Below are 21795 nucleotides of genomic sequence, written 5' to 3'. Positions count from 1 at the left end.
ATGCATTAGCTATTGAGGAAGAAATTACATGGCTAGCTCCACTGGATCATGATTCATGGAGACGTCAGATGAATGACTAGACTAAGAGCACATAATAATCTTCTAGGGATGCAGAAGAGATACTAGATACATGAGGAAAGGAAAATACAGTTTTTTTAATTCGAAAATAAACAGATGGATAGGCAACAAACGAGCCAGAGAGCCCGCAGCTCCTCTTATGCATTGCCTCTTTTCTTTAGCAACAAACCAGGAAGAAAAAAGTTGCTGTCCTTTTCTCTTGTTTTTGAAAGATAAGGTTGCTGTTTTCATTGCAAATTCCTCTTTGGCACACGATTATGTATTGCTGTATTGTGATTTGCCTTCTTGAAATTCCCTTGACGCTTGTTTTTAGGATGTGATGGCGTAGTCTGTACTCTGTAGTCCTGAAACCGGAGGCACTGTGACCTTGACTCAATACTTTTTTCTAGAGCCGCCCACGCCATCTTATCCCCAACAGCAATTCGAAACCGATGAGAAGAAGCATCCAACACGGTGGTGACAGGGACATGGCATGAGAATTTCATTTCATTTTCAGCTGCACTGCATCTGCATGCATCCAAAGAGGGTAGGGAGAAATCGCACACTATTTGTAGGAAGTGGGGCTATTAGTGGCGGATGCTTCGCCCACGGATCATTCGAAATCGCTAGAAAACGAGCTGCTTCGGGCGGTGGGCCGGTGGCTTCACCCTCGCGTCAGCTAGACAGCTGCTATCCATGGACCATATGGCCGTGCTCGTGTCACCCAGAGTGGAGCCTGTCAAACGTCTCTAATCTTCTCATGGAACCATAATTTAGATTAAAAATTCTATAGTCCTTTTTTTTAAGAAAATCCATTGTACATTTGGTTTGAGTTTGAGTATATTTGGTTTGTTTCTAAAAAAGTGTATTTGGTTTGAGTAATTTACTGTAACTCCTGGTTAATAAACTCTTGCTTGCGGCTTTATTTACGAGGAGAATAAAAAACGAACGCCACGTAGTCACCCACCCCCTAACGCAATTCCATCTTCATCTTCTCCTCCGACGAGTCCCAAATCCACCCAAACTTCCATAATAATCCAAGCGCAACCCCCTGCTCTCCTCCGCCGGATCCCTCGTCCTGGTCGAGGTCTCCTCCCTCCTGTCCTAAATCAACCAAGAGCGCCGAATTCCGTAGCCGGGATCGCCCAAAGGCGCCTCCTTTCCGCCGAATCCGCCGCCGCCCGCCATCGTTGATGCGCCCTCGGGCCGTGGAGATTCCGGCGTGAGGCGCGGTTCCTGACTTGCTGTGCGCGTGGGGGGAGGAGCGCCCGCCTGCCCACCCGCCCCGTCGGCCATGGCGTGCCGGGGCTTCTTCGAGTGCCTCCTCAAGCTGCTCAACCTCATCGTCATGGCGGTCGGGCTGGCTATGGTGGGATACGGCGCCTACCTGCTCGTGATGTGGCTGCAGGTGGTGCCGCCGCCGGCGCCGCCGCTGCCGCCGTCTCCCGCGCCGGTGGTGGTGGCTGCCGGCGGCGAGCTGGTGCGGCTCGGGAGGCCGCTGATGCTCCTTGTCGATGCGTCCTCCCTGTCGGACGGGACCGCGGAGAGGCTCTCCAGTGCCTGGTGCGTGCGTGACGAGTGCTTCCCTTGTCTATGTAGAAAGCTAGGATCTTTCATGTGTTTTTTCATGGCGCATCTGTGATTTGTTTAGGAAACGCAGCGGACACTGTCACTAGTGTGTATTTAGACGCTTAACGCCCCCATGTTATGTGTAGACAAATGTGGAATCTTGCAATTTGGTAACGACTCGGTTGCACGTAGTCGTGGCAAGAATCTGACATAACCGGTAGAGTACTATAGCCCAAGTACAGATCTTCCTTTCCTTTTCTGCATTTTTTCGGTGGTGATCCTTAGCTAATATATTATTTCTTTACTGTATTGGGAGTTTCTGCCATCATGATTTTTTTCCAATTAGTGTTCTTTTAACTTTCTGGAATTGACATACTGTATTGTGTTCTTTAACTTTAATGGAGTTGATGAACTGTGACAAAAGATATGCTAATGATTCCAATGTTCAGCTACCAATCTGCATGCTTTAATATCTGCTCCTCATGATAACACCATGATCTTAATAGGATCACTCCAGTAAGGAAGGATTATGATTATACAACTAAAAAACTGTATTGGCAATGGTTACGTGTGAAGTTCCACCTTTCTTACGATGTTTTGCTTTGTCTGTCATCGTTTGCATCTCCAGTAAGGATTATGATTACAACTAAAGCACTGTATACGCAATGGTTACGTGTGAAGTTCCGCCATTGTTAGGATGTTTTTCTTTGTGTATATCATCTTCTGAGTCTCTTTTTTCACACTTGGTTTTAAATCTTTTGCAGGTTTATTTTCACGTTCATTGGAGTTGGTGTTGTACTCTTCATCACTTCGATCTTTGGTTGTGCTGGAGCTAGGAATGGATGCTGCTTGTCTATTGTATCCTAATCAATTCTGGATTTATATTTATAGTGTCCAATTTGATTGCTGTTACTGTCTGGTAACTATCAAGTAATTATGCTCAGTGGAGAAAGGAATCAACCATAATATCATCAATGTGGATTCATATCCTCAAGACACATCAAAATGTAGGAATGTTATTTGACTGACATGGCATGCAAGATGCAACTAGATGTTCAAAGGCTTGATTAATTAATTACAAAAAAGGCTTCATTTGTAGCTTCAAATGCTATGATGTTCCCTACTTACTAATTCTGGTAGCAGTCACCCAATTAGCAACATGCCAGCATATCCTACCTTATTTTCTGTGGTTGCATACCATGCTTTCCTTGACACATCGAATAGTATTCATTCCTCATTATTTTGTTCATACTGGTAGAGCTTGCTACAGGAGGCTTCATTTTCTTCAACCATAGTTGGAAAGAGGTGAATATGCTGTACGACCGGTTTGTAGATTGTTGCGCGTGATTTTTTTCGTCTTTAATTTAGTTTTCCATTTGTGATTTTGCAGGTTATTCCAGTTGACAAAACTGGTAACTTTGACATGATGTATAGCTTTTTGAAAGAAAATTGGAGAATTGCAAAATGGGTTGCACTTGGAGCTGTTATATTTGAGGTAAAAATGAAACAGGTGGCCAACCCTTGATTGCTGGATGTCATTTGATAAGAGTATTCAAGTCACTAGGCACTTTTGCATATGTATTAAGTTTGTTTTGCATACCAAATAGATTACATGCTCTAAATTTGTTATCACAATGTAGTGGCAAACTGGCAATCATACAATTAAGGACAACAATAATGTTAGCGGTAGGGAAATTATGAAATGAAGCAGAGCCTTTGTGAAAAAATGGGTAGGGGACTTACAGCTCAGTACCTTGTTATTCTATCTACAGTTCGAGCTCTTTCGGTAAAACAGTTTTAAGAAGCTTACAGAAAGGTGATGTGCTTATTATGAGAGTTTGAAACAGGATGGTCCCTCTTGAGTCTTGACATTTTAATATCCTCTTTATGCTGCTTATCTTAGTTTGCTCCTGCTCACTTTGGTGCAGGTGTCTTTTGTTTAGGTTAGGGAAAAATAAAGTGATCCCATGCTTTCTAACTTTGCACATTGTTATTTCAGTTTCTCTTTCAGGTTACTTTCATGATTTTTCATCACTAGCCGTACACAAAAATGGGTGTGTGTTGTACCATAGTATAGGTTGCTGACCTGCACCCACATACTCTAAGCATATTTTCTATTGTCTGATGACATGCTTACTGACAACAAACTGTTTCAAGTTTGGTACATGTGAACATGAACAGACATGGGTAACTGTCATGCATCAAACATATATTAGATATTTGGACCTGGTTAGAACATTTTTGGAGAGAGTTGAGGTTTCCGGTGAAACTGGATGAAATTGCATGCACTTGAGTTTGTGCAAGAGAAATGATGCACCTGTTATGAAAAGTTTGTAACCTCCACAGGTGCATGGTTACTTAGGTTCAGTTTAATTATTTCTTGTGTTCTCATCAATCTATGCCTCACCTTTTTTGTTTCATAGAACTGAAAAATTATCACAGCATGCAATGTTTCAATTGCAAGAAGTAATAACAGCAAACTGTTTCTTGTTCTTTTTGCAGGCACTGCTGTTCACTGTAGCTATCATAGTGCAGTCAGGCAATCAAGCTGATTATGACAGTGATGACGAGTACATCGTCCCAAGGTCTGGAATAAGGCAGCCATTAGTGAACCAACAGCAAGGTGCTGCTGATCCTAGGGTGCCCAATCTTGACTACCGCCCAATCCGGAACGATGCTTGGAGCCAAAGAATGAGAGAAAAGGTACAAGACCCTTTTCTTGCTGCTATAACTTCTATAGCACTCAAGTGTTTTCTTCCTTTTGCTTACATTGGTATCTTGTGTTGTGGCAGTATGGGGTGGATAGCTTCGATCCGAACAGGTTTCAACAGGCCACGATATCACCCGCAGAACAAAGAAACCGATGTACAATTCTCTGAGGCATGGTTGATATCAGCCAGTAGTGGTTCCAAGTTTATATCCAACTGTGCAATTACATCGACTCCTGGATGATGTGTGCCTGGTTTATCCGATGTTGCCCTTTTGTGTAGAACATGGAGAGTTTCGCTGTCACCTGCCTGCTTCCGCTGGATTGCATGGTCAGAACTCCATACTTCTACTGGTGTAGGCATTGCATCCTTCAGGGTTTTGTAATAAGTACTGAACCTAATTTTGTGTTTTAGATAATGTTCTAATGTGCATAAAACCTTTTGTCCGTGAAGTGATTTTCACCGTATGCACCATGTTTGAACGAGACATGTTTGTTACGCCAAAACTTCAAGAGAAGGTTTGGGTTTAGGGGTTGGTGTTTGTTCAGGTTAGGCGTCGTGCTCGGGCTGTCTGTTCCTCAACCGCTGCTACTGTACCTGTCCTGTTGACTCGACTGAACACCACTTATGAGCCTGTGACACTGCTTTTATCAGTGTGTGTTGTCTTCTGAACTTTTGCATTATTTTCTCTGAATTGTGACGAGGCAGGCATCAATGCCAATAATAAGTGGATCAGTTATCAGAGACTGATAGTCCTTTTCAGCATGAATGATTCACCGACCTCTGCCGTAGCTGCAGAGCTGAATGGAGCCACATGGCATCACTGCCTGCTGTTGCTGGGAGAGGGCCCAATCCTGCAACTGCAGAGAGACGGCGTCCGGAAGCTGACCGGTCCTGTGTCCCTGCAAGCAACAGTGCTTCTCTAATTGCAGCATCTGGGTGCCATGTGTTGCATGTCTCCTTTCCTTTGAAGTTCCAAATAGACAGAGACAACATTGTCAATGCTTCTTCATGCACCTGTTTCTTCAAGAATTGGCACAAATCATAAACCATAGAAGAAAAAAAAGGTCTTCAGAAAATGGAGGGCAAACGAGCTAGATTTGAATCAACTGCAGTCAGAAGGAACATTCAGAAATTCAGAAGCACAGAAAACATCATAGGTTTATGTATGTCTCATTCAGTTTTACAGACAAGTCGACGAAGTTGAGCACTAGTTATTTCCCAAAACTCTCATTTATTCCGCGGGCTCGCCAGGTCCATCGGAGGAACGCAGGAATGGATGGGGGAGAATGGAGATAAAGGAGGGGAAAAATTGCTTCAGGGAAGAACTCTATACATGTGCACTCAAAGCATCCTTTTCAGAAGCTGCCTTCATAGGTGATCTCAGTATTTTCAGAAACATCAGCTGCTGGGCTTCTGCTCTGCACCAGGTGATGCCTGAGGGGAATGAAAAGTGGGTTTAATTGTAAATTCCCATGAGCAATACAAGTTGGCAATAGCACTGAAATGATGTTAGTGCTAAAGAACGTGTATAGTTAAAACTTAAGAGCACTCTGATGAATACTTACCCCAACTGATGTCACAAAATTGCAGACTGCGCATTTCACAGACCTAGCTCCATACTGGTACATAAGCAGCATACGGCAGTTCCCGCAGTTTACATGTGCAACTTGATTCGCTGCAACAGAAAATAAGGGAATCATTTATCACTTGTAATGTTTAGAATTAATCACGCATTTTTTTTCTTTCTGAACTCTGAACAATTGATAAGAGTTTCTCTGATTATGAGAGTCCACAACTTGATTAGTCGGAGTAAAATCTTGTGAAATTTTCAGTAATTTCTTTTTTGCAGACTAAAACAGATCTATGAGATATTCATTCCATTTCAGTGATTCTAGGATATCACTGTCAAACTTTTTAGATTTCCGAATAATGACCGATTTTAGTGAATGCGACTCCAAGAGGCCAAATCTGTGATGTTAAAATGCTATTGGCTGATTGCTAGAGTTTCCGACCACAGAATATATTCTTTTCAGAAGATGGATTTTGCAAACAGGAATCAGAGCCACGGAATATACTTGTTTCAACTGAGGAAGAGGAGAAATATATAGTAGCTTCATTGGTGTACTACCTTCCATAGCCAGGTTAACAGTGTGGCAGCAAGAACATTGTACACTTGTCGCGCCACGTATGTACATCAGGAGAGTGTGGCACCCTCCGCAAACTAACTGTGCCATCTCAGTTCCTGCGCAAAATCCAGGTGGCAAATTTACTCCACAAAAGAAATGTATTTGAGGTCAACAGCTAATTGCTACAACTGCATCAGCAAATTTTCAGAAAACTGCAAAGCTTCAAAGGGCAAACAAAGTTGTCCCCTTTGATCTCCCTACAAGCATGAAACCTGCAACTAGATCTCTGTACTGAAAAGAAACTCTCATCTCCTATGTCTATACAGTTTGCAAGATGCAAAATCCTATTTACACAGCAAATGGCACTTCTTAACCTGATAAACAGAGCAGAAAGAATGGACAGTGTTGCACTAATTCTGCACAAATGTAGCTCAATGTTCAGATGCCACTTTACTTGCAAATTCTTCAAACCAAATAGAAGGTTGGATTCAGGCGCATACCCGGAGCCGGCACGGCGGTGACGGTGCTGCAAACTGCACAGCAGACGGACGTCGCACCAGCTGGATACATGAGAAGATTCCGGCAGCCGGTGCAGACAAGCTGGCTTTGAGCCCCTGAAAATTGCAGGGCAAAAGACACTTCAGTGTACGAATTTACAGCTACCCAAAATCGAAATCTCTGCTTCAAAAAGGTCCCTTTCATGCATTGCAACATCCAAGTCAGCAGATAAACCTCCACAGTTCACTTCGGCAGTTTATTTTTGTTCCATAAGAACATTAAAAAAGTTACAAAGCGGAACTGCTGCAAGCTCTGAACCAGGAATTGCAAGCTCTAGTCCAAAATCAAGCAGCATACCAACTGTATGACATACATGCCTTGGTAAAAGAAACACTTTTTTTCCTAGTTTTCTTACAGTACAACATTTCCCTGGTACCCAAGAACATTGCTGACATGAAAAAAGTTATCCTGTGCATATCTGCAGTGGTAATTGGGGGCAAAAAACTTTACCATTGGGCGGCGTGAACGGCACCGGAGGAGTTGGGTACGGTGCAAGGGGAACCGGCATTGCCGTACCGGCTGCCTTATCCGTCGACGCTGCTCGTGGAGACCTTGCAGATTCCGGCAGCTATCAGGCGGCGAAAACCAGCTTGTTTGACCTGCATGAAACCCTGGGCAAAGTACAGGAGTTGCTGATGAGAGAGCAAGAAAGTCTTCAGCTCTGAACTCTTAAATCAGTAAAAGTTGCAGAGAAAATATACAGATAAAGCGCTTCACTAGCAGCGAGAAACTGGAGAAGAGAAATTGCCTCTCCAAATGCACATCAAGTGCAAATCTTTAAGGTTTCAGTTCCAAAATCTTATCAAGTCCGGTGCCTCAGTTCTATGAGCAAAACAGCAGAAAAAGGAACTGCTCCACAATCCCACTAGCTCAGTCCAAAACTATTTTGAAGAACCAACCAAAATTGAGGAAATCTTGCTAGTTTGAAGAGGCTAAACTTAGCACTAGGGATGTCCATGAGCAACCACCACATTCATGAAACCCGTTTGCCATTGCTGGCCTAATAGAAGATGATTAGAACAAGTTCAGGATAAGGCAGGGGGTTAAAGAAGTCAAAATTAATCCAGTAGCCCCAAACAGCGAAGGACTGCTTGCCATCTCATATGGAAAACATGTAAAGAATCACCAAGAAGACCGGAGCAAGGCAAATAAAAAATTTGAAAAACAAATCCTAAGATGCAGTTCCCAACCAATCATCGAAGAACAAGGGCAAGAAGGGAAGAAGGGGGAAAAAAAGAGCAAGAGGGGAAGCAGCACCTAATAGCAATGCTTATGGCTGCCGCATGCATAAGAGCAGTTCATGGGTTAGCACATCTTCTCTCACTACCTCCCTCCCTTTCTCTCTGCCTTCTGTCTATGTGACACAGAGAGGTTGACAAGTTTATAGGGGAGAAGAAAAGAAGACAGAGCATATGATGGGTGGCCAAAAAGGTATCTAAAAGCTTCTCTCGGCTTACAGGAACTTTTCTTTCGTGCTCAAATAAAATGTAGCGTCTGCATTTATTTTCCCAATTTTTTTTACTGTTAACCCATTTGTAGTGTTACAGTTCTTTAGAAGAAACAATTGCTTCCTCAACACAGTCTATGAAATTTGGAAACTAAATTTGGATAATTTCCGACTCAGAGATTCATTACTGTAAAAACCATTGAGATATAAGAAAAATAAAAAAAGGAACCATTTTAATTTCAGAAAAACATGAGGAGATGAAAGATTGATTTGTATTACTCTCCCTCTGTTCCAAATTGTAAGTCATTTCAACTTTCTTGGAAAGTCAAAACATCTCAAGTTTGACCAAATTTATACAATAAAGTGCTAACATTTATGATACCAAATAAGACTATTAGATTCTTCATTAAATATATTTTCATAGTATATCTATTCGGCGCCATAAATCTTTGTAATCCTCTCTATAATTTTGATCAAATATAAAATAGTTTGACTCTCCAATAAAGTTGGAATGACCTACAATTTGGAACAGAGGGAGTACGTACCGGTATCGGTCACTTAGGGCCTGTTTGGATACACACTCATAAACTTTAGGACACTCATAAAGTGTAGGAGCTAGAAATTGGTAGTCTTAAAATTTATGAGTGGGTTGTTTGGATGGAACCATAATCTTTAGGATGTTAGAGGGGGAATGACTTTTGTACCCCTAATTACTCCACCCTTGCTCTGTTTCTAGCGCCATGGAGAGAGAAGGGGAGGGGCAACAGGGGTAAAGGATGGGTTGGGGACCACTTTTAGGAAAAAAATGACCCATTATGATGGTTTGGTCCTCCTAATGAAAATAGCACTCCTAAACATTATGAATGCACTTTTATGACATATGTTTGGATGCACAAGTCCTAAAAGTGGACTAAAAGTGAAGTCCTAAAGATTATGAGTGTGTATCCAAACAGGCCTAACATTCCTATCTAGATGATAGAATTAATCAGTCATCAATTTGTTTTCTCTAGGTATCCTAGTCATCAATGATGCATTAGTTTCCACAAAATTGGTACATCTCGAAAAACTAAACCATAGTTCAACTAACTTGAGAACGACATCAAATCAATTGATCCCATGTTCCAGCCCATTGTTTCAATATGATGATGACTAGGCAAAGAGAAAAATGAGATACAATTAGAAAGGAAAAGGACCTAACATCAATGCTTGGTCGAATGATTCAAGATTATAGTCTGAAAAGATCGATCCAAGTTTTTTTTTATGATCGTGTTAATAAACATAGGGAAAAAAAGGTAGTAAAGCTTAAGCACTTATTTCCTTGTCATGCACATGCAAACTAGGTTGGTGGTAAAAAAAAGAAGAAGAAGAAATAGGCCAAATCCTTTTCCTTGTGTGGCCCATCCTTGCAGTGAGACGAGACGAGATGCCAACGCTATAGTACTTCACGTTTGAGATGTGGGTAGTGGCTGAGGAGATGCCACGTGCACACCAGACAAGTCACGAGGCTCGTCCACGAAATTCCGGGGGCCACACACGTTATCACACAGTAAAAGCGGTGTGCTGTGGAGGACACACGAACTGTCCTTACCGTCCATTTGCATGATGGGCTACCCACCACTCCATGATCACGATGCAGCTTTTTGAGGAAAATAATAATTCAATTAATGCAGGAAAAAACTAGTAAAATCACACTCTGGATATTTTGGGGGTGGGTCCTGCCTGAATTTAGTGGGTCGGATTTGCTCGGTATTTTGTGTATGAGACAGCTTTTTCCTTCTTGCACGCTGAGAATAACTCTGGCAGTTAGGGTTTAAGGGGGTTAGGCTCACGGCAAGGGATGCCCGAGAAGAATTATAAATAGTACAAAAAATTGTAGAATTATGGAATGTCATTAATGGGGCATAGAGTTTTTTTTTCTAATCAAAGCGGCAAAATATCACAATTTCTAATGATTTTTTTAGTTCGTATTGTCTATATATATATAGTTCATTGTACCTAAAGACTATGTTTTTTTCATTTTCTACAAAGTTTGAAAGCATATATACTCAAACAGTGTTACATGTCCATGATTTATTTTATACTTGTCACACTATTTTCTCAGTTTCTAAGATTATACACTTTTAGGTGTTCTAGAGAGCATGATTGCACCCTTAAAAATGTTACGCGTGTCTGTGGTTTAATTTATACTTATCACTACTCAAAACTTCACAAAAACTTGTTGTCAAGCCAACGTCTATTATTTAGAGAAACATAAAGAGCGCAGTGATATTATGATTGTCACTTTACATCAATTTTACTTTTTTCCCCCTAAGTTTGCACCCATTTATACAATATTTGGTATGGTGTTGATAGTTGAACTAATTTTAACATTTATTTAATGAACAAGAAATTGCCTAGGCTACACATGGCACAACCTATTTTCCATCCAAGATAAAGTCAGCTGAAATATTTAGGACTGTTTTTTTTAGAACGTCCGAGTTTATGCATTAAACATTTAAACTTACATGAATGCAACTTTTAAATTATATCCACTTGCCCCTGATTTACCTTAGTTGCACAGATAATATATTGCCCTAGAATCATAGTCAACTATTCAGTATGGTCATTATTTTATTTTTGAAACTGAAATACATTGTTAGGTCTGACTCTTGCATACTCCTTTTTTTTTTGAGGAAAGACTCTTGGATACTCTAAAGCATGATAAGAAAGATCTACAGTTATGCATACCATGAAAGGCATGTGGTTTCCTAGGCTGGTTGAACATTGTTGTTAAGCCAGAGATAGAGTTGAAATGGAGTTGAATCTGTTGTAGGCCGAGCTGAGCCCTCACTGCTTGTCTATTTGCTGTGGTAACCGAGACAAAGAAGGGCCGAGTGGCTGCCAATGGGCACGTCTCCATTGGTAGATCCCTGTGATCTCTTGGGCCCCCACATCTGAATTATTGGAGACCCTCTGTATTTACACAGCACCTCACCATCACGAAATCATAAGCGTATCCTTTCGCACTATCCTGAAAAATGGGAAGCAGGAAAGAGAGATGTAGCCAACCAAGAAGGAAATTAAATCGACAAGTTAAGAGCCCATTTGGAACAAGGGAATTTTCATGATTAATGCGAGTGCTGAGCTCTTTCGGAAGAAACGATGTTTCAAGTTGTTTTCCTCATTGTTTAAAGTGATAACCAAAGGTTTGTACGGTTAGACTCCATCGGAAACTACAACTAACCAACCCGCGTTTGAATTCCAGTGAAATTTCCACGTTCCAAATGTATATGCTCTTGATTTGCATTTTTCAACAAATTCACTTTGTTTTTCTTTTGCTATGGCATAACCAGCATGGGATTGCTGTTGACCGCTATCACTATTGAAGGTGCCCTCTTTTCAGGGTCATGTGAAAGCAGCACACAGCACAGTAGAAGGGCTTGGTTTATTTGCCAAGGGGCAGAATGGCATGCCTGCCCCAGCTAACCACCCACTCCAAGAGTGGATAATGGGATAAGGCCCAGACTAGAGAGCCAACCCATTGCTGTCTCAGCACAGTCCCCCTCCCCTGGACCTGGAGCTCCTTTGAGCAAAGACTTTCTTGTGCTTCAGGCAAATGTCAAACTCTCCACAGCAAGGCCACAGTGTCTTCACACACCAGGAAGTAAGGAACAGTGTAAAGACTGGAGAGATGAGATGCAGACAGGGACATCAGATTGCTGCCTGACTGAATCACTGAATGCCTGCTACTGATTGCTCTTTTTTTCTTATTCTTATGAGATTATTTTATTTCCTTTTTCCCTCTCTTTTAAAGGGTCTATGGGTGCTTAACCATGTGATTATCGTCGTCATTGCCTTCGTCATCCTCATCGTCTCCTCCTAAGCCATTAGCCAGAGGTGCTGTACGAGCTGGTTATTAATGGCGGATGCAGACACCTGTTGCGACGCTTTTGGTAGGCTAGCTGAGAGCTGTGGCTCGTGGCCGCTCCACGTCAGGTCCTTGTCAGCACCCTTCAAATCAGCGGCTGTTACTTTCCCCGAGACCTGACAGTGAAAGCAAGCAAAGCTCATCCATTTACCCTTTCCTTTTTTATTACAGGTCAATCAGGCTCCGGAGTCCAGATAAAATTACTACTTTCTTTCTTCCGCTCTCACGGTTTCAGACAGTGATACGCAAACAAACCATATTCATGCAAAGTTTTGCATATCCGAAACAAATAAAGGTGATGACGATTTTTTTTCCTTCAAAAGTTTGACGCTGACCGCCGATGGATTCGGCGTAGATTCGAGTGATTCGTGATCGATGAACCAGTGAACCTAATACGTGGACGTAATTTCATCAAACTGAAGATAGCATCTGTCAAATCGCGCCCAAATCAGAGGGCGGCGCGCACAGAATGTGAAGCTTTTCCCACTTTCAGTAGTGAAACGCAAAAGGGAGAGGCGGATAAACGAGAGGTTAAGCGCTGTAATCTGGGCCACTAATTCCAGATTTGCCGGGCATCTGCAAAAAAATATCCGTGAGAGCTTTGCGTTGTGTGGTCAAAACGGCCGTCGTCGGATGAGATCGAGAGCCATGAATTGCGTCCGGCTAAATCTCGGGTTACATCACAGTGTGGTCACTCACACCTATGCAAGAACGAAAGAGAAAAAGGGTAGATTTAGCCATGCTCTTATTATCATAAGAAATTTCAACCGTTTTTGTTTAGTCAATGTGCACTGCATGATTGAACAGATGCTTGGATAAGACAGGTTAAAAATTGAACATGTGTATCGTGGCAAATTGGCACCCATCCATCCATGAGGTTGTAGAGCAATGAGCATATGATGAGTTTGTTCTGAGATTCAGAACCTGGGTGGGCTGTGATCGATGTCAGTTGTCACGACTAATTTCGGCTAACCAGTCACCACTACAAACAGTGTCAAAACAACAGCCTCTACGTGTCGTTATTTTAAGGATGCATAACCTCTTCTGAATGTCTGAACATTGCGTCTTGAAGCATCTGAAAGCTGGTACTGAAATGAACAGTTGTTGCAACTGTTCCTGGTGCCATTGGAGGGGATGGCAAAGCACAGGATCTGGCTTTGTCTCAGCTTAATTCCATTCCAATCCCCGGTCCCTCCCCAATCAGCCACAAACCCTCCACAGTTCCCCCGATGCAGTAGCTGAAATTTGAAAGATTTGCCAATGATGCTACCTGTGTCAATGACATGTGGGACCTTCCGAGCCCATGCCACGTCGGTTGAAGTGTCAGAGATCAAAACCCCGGCACATATCATATAAATTGATCCTTTGTTGCTCGAGGTTAATGGACGCGATTGAGGGATAACGATGCATATGCGATGAGCACACACTACTCCATTCATTATAATTTTCATTTTAGATTTGTACTAAGTCAAGCTGGTTTAATTTTGACCATATCTGTAAAAAACCATATATATTAACATTTACGGTACCAAGTAATTATTCACTATCAAGACATAATTTTATAGTCGATTTTAGTGAAACCTTATTGGATGTTGTAAATACTAGCTACTAGTGCTTTCTTCCATGTAAAATTGATCAAAGTTAGAGAAATCTGACCTGACTATAATTTAGAATTGAGGGGTACATTTCATTTTCATGACGCAAATGGACCATGGCAGCTAGCTAATGTTGGAGTGCTGCTGCACTATGCATGGTGCAGCGTTGTTCTTGTTCACTTTCAGACGCCATGCGATGGGGACGGAGGAGGCAGGGACCAGATTTGCATTTGCCCCTCCCCTCACTTGCTTGATTGCTGCCATGGGCAAGCTCACAGTGGCCAGTGGGGCCCGCGCATGCAGTGGCTGGTACACTCCGCTCGTCGCCGGCGAATATTCCGACGGCCGTGTCGCCTTCCGGTCCCCGGCCCGGCCCCGGCGACGGCGATCGACAGCCACACGATCCATCGCCATATGCGCGGCCGTGTGGTGTGAGGTGAGTGTGCTGTTACACTGGCAGTTTGGTTGGGAAGAAGATGGAGCCGAGTCATGTCAGGGCTGGCCAGTGCCCAGTGGACACTGGTGACTGGTCAGGGCCTCAGGGGCCTGTGCCTGTGCTAGACGTGTCCAAGATTTTTGGGCCAGGGAGACGGCAACTTGGAGCACTATGAAACAGAGGCCACTGATCTGGTCTCCTATTTGACACAGTGTTCTTCAGATTTTGCTGCTGAATTGTTATAGGCAAATCAAAGAATTAAGGAGCATCCTGGCATTGGATCATTGCAAAAGTTCAGAACACATGTGGTACACTAGAGTTCGTCACAAGATGTGCACTGAAAGTCTGAAACTGCTACTAGGTTTCTTTTTCTTTTTCTTTTCCTTTTCCCTCCATTTAAGGGTCCTGATACAAGACATGGTTTATCTCTGAAAATCTTTCTACGATTGCATCTTTCCAGCTAGATGTTCAAAAGATGGGCTTTAGGCCCAAATTAACTTCACTCCAGATTTTTCTCAAGTACTGACCGAGAGCTGATTAATTCTATCAGCTTGGACCTCTCCAAATCCTTGAGTGAGAAAGGGCGATGCTGACCCCCATGAAAGCTACTCTCTGGTCTCTGCCGCGCCCTGCTCCCCTCTGCCGGGTAATCCCAACATATGACTCAGATGGCTTCAGGATCAAGCACGGTAAGCTGTAAAGAACAGCTAAATCACTGTACTGTTACTGTACGTTTCAAAAAAAAAAACTGTACTGTCACTGTCCAACACCAAACCTCTAGACTGTTACTGGAGACAGCGTTCCCTGATCAAGCATTCATGATCCATTCGTGTTTCTTGTCTTGCATAAACATGCTAGTTAACCATGCAGTGTAGACCTTAACTGTATGTTATTGTTTTTTTTTCTTGAAAAAAACAGAGTGAGGAGGAAGGCATTTGCAAGCACACGTGATGGTTCTGGATGAGCGACACTAAATGAAATGCAAATGCATATGAGAGAACTTCAAACTACTTTGGTTAGGCACCAAAATAGGGCGTGAGGGACCATTCCATTTTCCGTTGCAAATTGAAGGACACGGCCAATGCCATATCCAATCCAGGCTCGTGCCCAAACAAAAAGGCCATCATCTGTGTCTACTGCGTCTGTCTCACTCCACATGACCACACATATGTGATGCCATGGCCGTGGCCCATGGAATGGACCCCTCTTCTGTTTCTGTGCGCTACTCTCTCTCTCTCTCTCTCTCTCTCTCTCTCTCTCTCTCACACACACACACACACACACACACACACACACACACACACACACACACACACACACACACACACACACACTTCAATTCGGGCCGGATTACAATTTTGGGCTTATCCAGTTCAACAGCCTGCTGACAAGAACTCGGATATTCTACGGCCCATACATTTGACCCAAGTTATGGGCCCATTATATAGCTTTACGGCCCACAACTGGACACAGAGGAAAACCACTAGTACTGTCCGGTCTGTCCCAGCATCAAACATAAGATCAAATCAGGAACAAGCAAAGCTGAATGGCCAAAGAATCTAAGATAAAAGAAGTCAAGAAGAATCAAGTTTCTTCTTAAAGGGGAGAATCCTCCCCCCCCCCCCAAATAAAATGGAAAGAGAATATAATCGGCCGGGGACATTAGTTAGGGTGTGTTTGGGCTTTGGAACAAACTTTTTTTGTTGTTGTCTAGATCCACTGCTTCATTTCAAATTAACATTTTAACTGCTTTTCCGAGGAAGCTTTCCAAATAGTTACAAAAAGAGGAGGAACAAAATGGAACAAGCATGTGCAGCCATACCTCCATGCTCGATTTGTGCAGGATTTCAACGACAGCAGCGCATCTAATCCATGGGCAGGCATGCCTTGGAGTGAAAAAGGTTTAACATTTATATTCCTCACAATATGTCTTTTACATGATACCCTTCGGGTTTCGCTTGTGGTATGCCAAACTTTCTTGACACATTGACCGTACCAAGGTGTGCCGCCTATCCTAGCTTGTGAGATCACTAATTTGTAAATATATAAATGCAAGATGTTTTCAGAACCTACCATAAATTGGCGAGATCTATTTATGCCATTTGAGTTAATTTCAGTTGCCTAACTCTGTAATTAAATTGATCGAATAGAAAAATGAAGGACATAAAAGTCAACTACAAAATTATGCCCAAATGGCTTAATGCAAGTAATTAAGGCCTGTTGATGCTGCAATTCGTCATGTCAGCATTTTTTTAAAATCATGTCTGGTGTATTAACAACTTTGCAAATCTTTTGCAGCTAGCTGAATATACAATGAGATTGGATTATAAGTGTAAATAAAATTGATGCATGCCCCAACCTAGTTGGAATTCTTTTTTGAATGAAACCACAAATTGAAATAGCTATAGTAATCATGCAGAAGGGGCAGGATACGTATATGCTTAGTGGATGAGCATGAGACCTGCAATCAACTTAGCAGTAAGCGTCACTGTCTACCTGATTGTAGGCACATGTTGTAGCGCACTGTAAGCACTTACTTTCACTAATCAAGCACAGCATTGCTTGTCCACTAATTCGTAGGCACCGGACGCTGTGCATGCGCACAAACATAGAACAACGGGCAGATGATCTCGATTAGTTCCCAAAGCGAGAAAACTGATGGGACAATTTGGCCAATTTTTTATGTCCTACTGTTAGCTTTTGATGCACTGTACCTAGAATCAGATAACAGTTGTTTGCATAATCCTTTTGACCAGATGAGTTTAACAGAATCTCTCTATATAGCGTGTATAATCAACAACTAATCTAGCTATTATGCAGCAGATTCTAGCTAGATAAAGAAGGCAAAGTAAATGTGCATGAAATGACAAGCCAGAGGACAGATATCACAATCACGTTGCAAAAGTTGAGTTGAGAATCGATGGATCGAAAAGAATAGCATGAATTAACTACATGTATAAAATTCGATCAAATTCGAGGCGATTTTTTATCCTTCGATGAACAGCTAGCATAAATGCACTCATCAAATAGTAAAATAGCATGCAGTTCCCAAGGGCACAGAAAAGGCCAGCTCCCGTAACAAACTTGATCAGACACGCACAAAAAGAACGGCGAAGGAATGAAGGACAGATGTCGGTCTTGAAATGACACCAGTGAAGTGATGTGGTGGGAGAGAGAGAGAGAGAGAGAGAGAGAAGTGCACAGCGGTCAACTAGTCATGTACCCCATTTTGGGATAGGGCAAGAGATTCCAAAACGGTCATTTCATGGCTTAAAAAGAATCAGTCATAAAGACTTCGATCATGCCTCTGGCAACCATCATGTATTTGTACTTTGTGTGAAGTGAAATAATATAATTAAGGGGTATAGATCGGCCTTGCACACGTGAATCCACTAAAAATTTCATACACACAAAGTATGATTAATCCTAGCTACCGTGTGTGCATTGTGAACATATTTTTTCTTCATGGGCCCTCATGCCAATATATTTGCAATTACAGAAAGAACAGCACCTGACCAGAGAAATCTAAGGTGCCCTTCACAAATCTTGATCTGGATGCGCTAGATGTTTCTGAGCCATAATACTGTCTCATGGATGCATATAGATGCTAAACTTGGAAACCCAGGAATTTGGTGGAAATTCAAAAATTCTAGTCCGGTATGGGAATATTATAGTGAAAAAAGGTGGTTCATTAAGGAACCTAAATTACAATGTATTTTTTCTGTGTTTTCTAATCTTTATTTTTTTCCCCCACCTCCCTTTCCGACAATTTTAACTAGGTTGTAGATTTCAGGGGAATAGATTAAATAAAAAATATAGATGAAACAATTAATAGGATATATATTGCATTGCATATGTTACTAATTGCACTAATTCTACCTCTCTTTTCTCTTGGATCATTTCCAGTGCTATGCAGTGTGTCTACATGCTAATTGCGCTAGTTCTATATATCTCACAGGTATATCAATCAGAGATCTGTTTGGAATGAAGGAACTTCAAATCTATGGTATGTAGGCTACTAATTAACAATAATTCTGCAAAATTCCTGGATATATCAACTCCGGCCAATGCAAGTAGCGCCTTCGTTATTACATATAGCATATCGTGTTCTCCCTGAGCTACAAATTTGTTGAGAAGTAGTATTTCAACATTCGCCAACAATTGTTTTTTATTACTATACACGTAGTGCTATGAACTGAAATAATTTTTCCTTTTTATTTAATCTAGGAGCTGTACCCTACTACCTTTCTCTTTTGAGCAAGAAAAAGAAGCAATGGTCACACCCAATCTAAGGAAAAGATTGAATCAAGTAAATAAATGGGACATCTTTCTTTTCCTTGTTGCTTACTTCACTACTAACTAATTCTGATTAACAATTCTTTCCTCCAATCATGCGTGTATCCAGGTCAATATAGTTGGCATGTGAAAGCTGATAAAGTGCAAGAAGAATGATCTATATGTAGCTTTTGCTTCGCATAATGCTCATGAGAAACTGTACTTGTAACATGGCGGTAAGCTGGTAGCCATAAGAAACAGTAAAATTGTGCACACAAGCAAAATAAAGAACAAATTTGAATGTAGCCTAGTATTATATGAAGGGTTATCTGGATCTATTGCGAGAAACAAAACAAATCTATTGATTTCAAACATTATATTGTTATAAAAGATGTAAGCACCTAGTATATTTGTAAGAAAAGAGGTACGACGGTGATGCAATACTACAAAATAAGGTTTGATTTCCCAACACAATAAGAGAATAGTTCATGTGTTATGCAAAATTATTCTACTAAAATTATTACCATCGATTCTGGGGCACAAACAACAACACTAATTTTGATCAATTTATGAGTGCATGTCCTCACAACACATAGTTCAAATTAACAGCAGAGACACTCGACTGATCAAGAATTAACACAATCAACAAGTACGGTCCCATACAGGTCAACACCAAAAACATCAGAGAGAGATCACAACAATGGCACAAGAGAGAAGAACAAGTGAACGACAGAGAGTGAGAGAGAGACAAAGAGATGCTACTTGCTTGTTGTTGTACATGTCCATGATGTCGTCGCGCGCGTGCACTTGCCAAATTGGACCTCACCGGCCGGACGGGATCCGTCAAGAGAACGGCGGCCTACCGACACCGCCGCCCGGGGCGCCAGGCCATCCGCCGTTCCCATCCATCGGCATTGGCGGCATCCCCATCGGCAGATTGAAGAACGGAAGCCCGCTGGCTGCCGCCGCCGCCGCGGGGTCACCGCCGAACGGCACGCCGGGCTGGTCGCTCCCCGGCGGTGCCGGAGGGGGCACCTCTTCACCTTCCTCGAGCGGCAGCCTCTCGTAGGCGACGTTGCTGAACGACGCCGCCACGACGACCACAGGCCCCGCGGCGATGAGCGCGCCGGCCACGCTGCCGCCGACGACCTGCCCCTGCCCCCCTGCCAGGAACGCCGCTAGGCTGGTGGCACCCGGCGGCGCTGGCGGCGGGAGGAAGGATCCCGCGAGGGAGAGTATCTCGAACCTGCCGTGGAGCGTGGCGACCGCCGGCGAGGCCGGCCCGGTCTGGGACGACTGCGGCTGGCGCAGCGTGACGTTGGCAACGGTCCCGGCCGCCGAGAGCACGCAGACGCCGCGCTGCCGGCGGCGTGCGTAGGCGGTGAGCGCCTCGAAGACGTCGCAGCCGGCGGCGACCTCGAGGATGTGCGCCCGGAGCGCGTTGGCGCTCTCCCTGGTGATGATCACGGGCGGCTTGGGCTTGTTCTTGGACCCCGGCGGGCGGCCGCGCGGGCGGCGCGCGACGACCTCCCCGCCCCCGATGCCGGCGCCCCCGGCCGTGCTCGGCGGACCCCCACCCCCCGATCCCGGCGACAGCGAGTCCTGGCCGTCGTCGGAGCCCGCCGCGCCGCCGTCATCATGGTGGAGGTGGAGGTGCTGGTGGTGGTTAAGGTAGGAGCTGGTGCCCAAATCCAGGCCTGCCATCTTTCTAGGGTAGGAGAAGAGCTAATTATAAGTCAGTAAGGAGAGTATAGTAGCGAATAAGCTCAAGTAAAAATAATGGCTACATAACAGTACCGATAATATTAATAATTGGCGACGCAGGAGAAGATGTGTGGTGCTGCCGTGCTGGTGATGATGATGATGATGAGAATAGTAGAGGCGACGGGGAAGAAGGAGAGGCCAAGAGGGCTGCTTGGGTGTTGTTTCTTTAGGGTTTGTGTGGTGCTTGTTTCCTTAGAGGAGAGTAAAGAATGGTTTTTGGGATGTGGGGAGAGAAGAAAAGGGAGCTAGCTCAAGCTGCTGCTTCTCCTGTTTGGTGTTTCTTTTGATTTCTCCTTTGTTAATTTATCCTGATTGCTGATGGTGCTTGTTCATGTGGATTTGTGGCCATATATTTTGGGAGGGGAAAGCTATGAGTCCAGGGGAGGGGAGCTAGAAAAGGGCAGGAAAATGGGGCAATGGAGGTGCAGGAAGAAGGAGGCCGGAGGGGATGGATGCTGGAACCCAATGGGGAGAGAGAGAGAGAGAGAGAGAGAGAGAGAGAGAGAGAGAGAGAGAGAGAGAGAGAGAGAGAGAGAGAGAGACGACAGGAGGAAGGGGAGAGGAAGTGATGGCAAAGGAAGATGAGAAAGGGATAGGTTAGTGCTGGTCTTTGGAGTTGATGGAAGGAGGAAATATAATACATGAGCTAGAGAGAGGAGGGTGATGGGCAAGGTGGCCTTGCTAGCTTGAGCCACTGACATGTGGGGTCTAGCACTTCCCGGGTCCCGTGTGTCGGTCACACACGGGCCATGCGGGGAAGTGGCTTATCAATCTAGGAGCGTGCTCGCTTTAATTTTCTTGAGAGGAGAAGGATGATACAACTTAACGTTGATGCTTATGCACGCAAGTGGGGGGGATTAGTTTAATGGTGCAAGTTGAGAGTATTATATTAGCCCTAGACCAAAGTTGCTTAGCTGAGGCATTGGGTGTGTGTGCATTGGGACAATTTCGGTTTAAGTGGGAGGCATGTGGGACACTACTCAATGCCTTCAGCACAGGTGCATGGGCGGCTTGAATGAATGATTCCAAAGTGCCACTCCTGTCTAGCTAGAGTCCAGCTTGGAATATGGGTTGTCTTGGGCTACCCTCCATGATTTCTTGCCAATTAGGAGAGGTTAGGTTTAGGGTTAGGGTTTCCTAGCTAGGTCATATACATTGTTGTTTTCTTTCTGGTTAGTGGAGGATGGGGGCAGCTAGCATTTTGACCACCACAGTAATTCTGTATGCAGTTAGTGGAACATAAGTTAGCTAGAATGTAAGTCTATATATGCCCCCCTTTCTGTGATTGAGCAGTAGACTTTGCACAGCATTAGCTTGATAATTATTAAAACATGTATTATGAAGCTCAAT

The 21795-nt window shown here is 43.4% G+C and overlaps 3 protein-coding genes across 4 annotated transcripts; 1 reads left to right on the top strand and 2 right to left on the bottom strand.

Annotated features, from left to right (window-relative positions):
• The first annotated feature begins 1006 nt into the window (after positions 1-1006).
• On the top strand, positions 1007-4987 carry LOC117860554 (tobamovirus multiplication protein 2A). The gene is made up of 6 exons (XM_034743869.2): positions 1007-1620; positions 2391-2484; positions 2851-2931; positions 3017-3121; positions 4129-4329; positions 4419-4987. The coding sequence occupies exons 1-6, from the start codon at positions 1352-1354 to the stop codon at positions 4503-4505; spliced, it is 837 nt and encodes a 278-aa protein (XP_034599760.1). The 5' UTR covers positions 1007-1351; the 3' UTR covers positions 4506-4987.
• Positions 4988-5469: 482 nt separating this feature from the next.
• Positions 5470-8438, bottom strand: LOC117860555 (protein LSD1). The gene is made up of 6 exons (XM_034743871.2): positions 8279-8438; positions 7472-7632; positions 6964-7077; positions 6466-6579; positions 5903-6012; positions 5470-5771 (listed from the first exon to the last, which is right to left on the bottom strand). Exons 2-6 carry the CDS (start codon positions 7527-7529, stop codon positions 5736-5738), a joined length of 432 nt encoding a protein of 143 aa, XP_034599762.1. The 5' UTR covers positions 7530-7632; positions 8279-8438; the 3' UTR covers positions 5470-5735.
• Positions 8439-19211: 10773 nt separating this feature from the next.
• Positions 19212-21055, bottom strand: LOC117860047 (AT-hook motif nuclear-localized protein 23). 2 transcript variants are annotated; one of them, XM_034743251.2, is made up of 2 exons: positions 20479-21055; positions 19212-20385 (listed from the first exon to the last, which is right to left on the bottom strand). In XM_034743251.2, exon 2 carries the CDS (start codon positions 20383-20385, stop codon positions 19525-19527), a length of 861 nt encoding a protein of 286 aa, XP_034599142.1. In that variant the 5' UTR covers positions 20479-21055; the 3' UTR covers positions 19212-19524. The 2 variants fall into 2 exon arrangements, with proteins under 2 accessions (XP_034599142.1, XP_034599141.1); XM_034743250.2 differs by having other exon boundaries at positions 19212-20389; positions 20479-21051.
• Between the last annotated feature and the right edge of the window lie 740 nt (positions 21056-21795).

Source organism: Setaria viridis, chromosome 6 (assembly GCF_005286985.2).
Source record: "Setaria viridis chromosome 6, Setaria_viridis_v4.0, whole genome shotgun sequence".
NCBI lineage: Eukaryota > Viridiplantae > Streptophyta > Magnoliopsida > Poales > Poaceae > Setaria > Setaria viridis.
This window is presented reverse-complemented; position numbering and strand designations above follow the sequence as displayed.

What these genes read in the sequence shown, in the direction of transcription:
- LOC117860554 (XM_034743869.2), top strand. Translation starts at nt 1,352, where the DNA reads ATGGCGTGCCGGGGCTTCTTCGAGTGCCTCCTCAAGCTGCTCAACCTC. An exon ending in ATGGATGCTGCTTGTCTATT is followed by an intron (nt 2,485 to 2,850) that starts GTATCCTAATCA and finishes CACATCGAATAG; the next exon opens with TATTCATTCCTCATTATTTT. An exon ending in TTGGAGCTGTTATATTTGAG is followed by an intron (nt 3,122 to 4,128) that starts GTAAAAATGAAA and finishes TTCTTTTTGCAG; the next exon opens with GCACTGCTGTTCACTGTAGC.
- LOC117860047 (XM_034743251.2), bottom strand. Translation starts at nt 20,385, where the DNA reads ATGGCAGGCCTGGATTTGGGCACCAGCTCCTACCTTAACCACCACCAG.
- LOC117860555 (XM_034743871.2), bottom strand. Translation starts at nt 7,529, where the DNA reads ATGCCGGTTCCCCTTGCACCGTACCCAACTCCTCCGGTGCCGTTCACG. An exon ending in GCCGTTCACGCCGCCCAATG is followed by an intron (nt 7,078 to 7,471) that starts GTAAAGTTTTTT and finishes TGCAATTTTCAG; the next exon opens with GGGCTCAAAGCCAGCTTGTC. An exon ending in ATTTTGTGACATCAGTTGGG is followed by an intron (nt 5,772 to 5,902) that starts GTAAGTATTCAT and finishes CATTCCCCTCAG; the next exon opens with GCATCACCTGGTGCAGAGCA.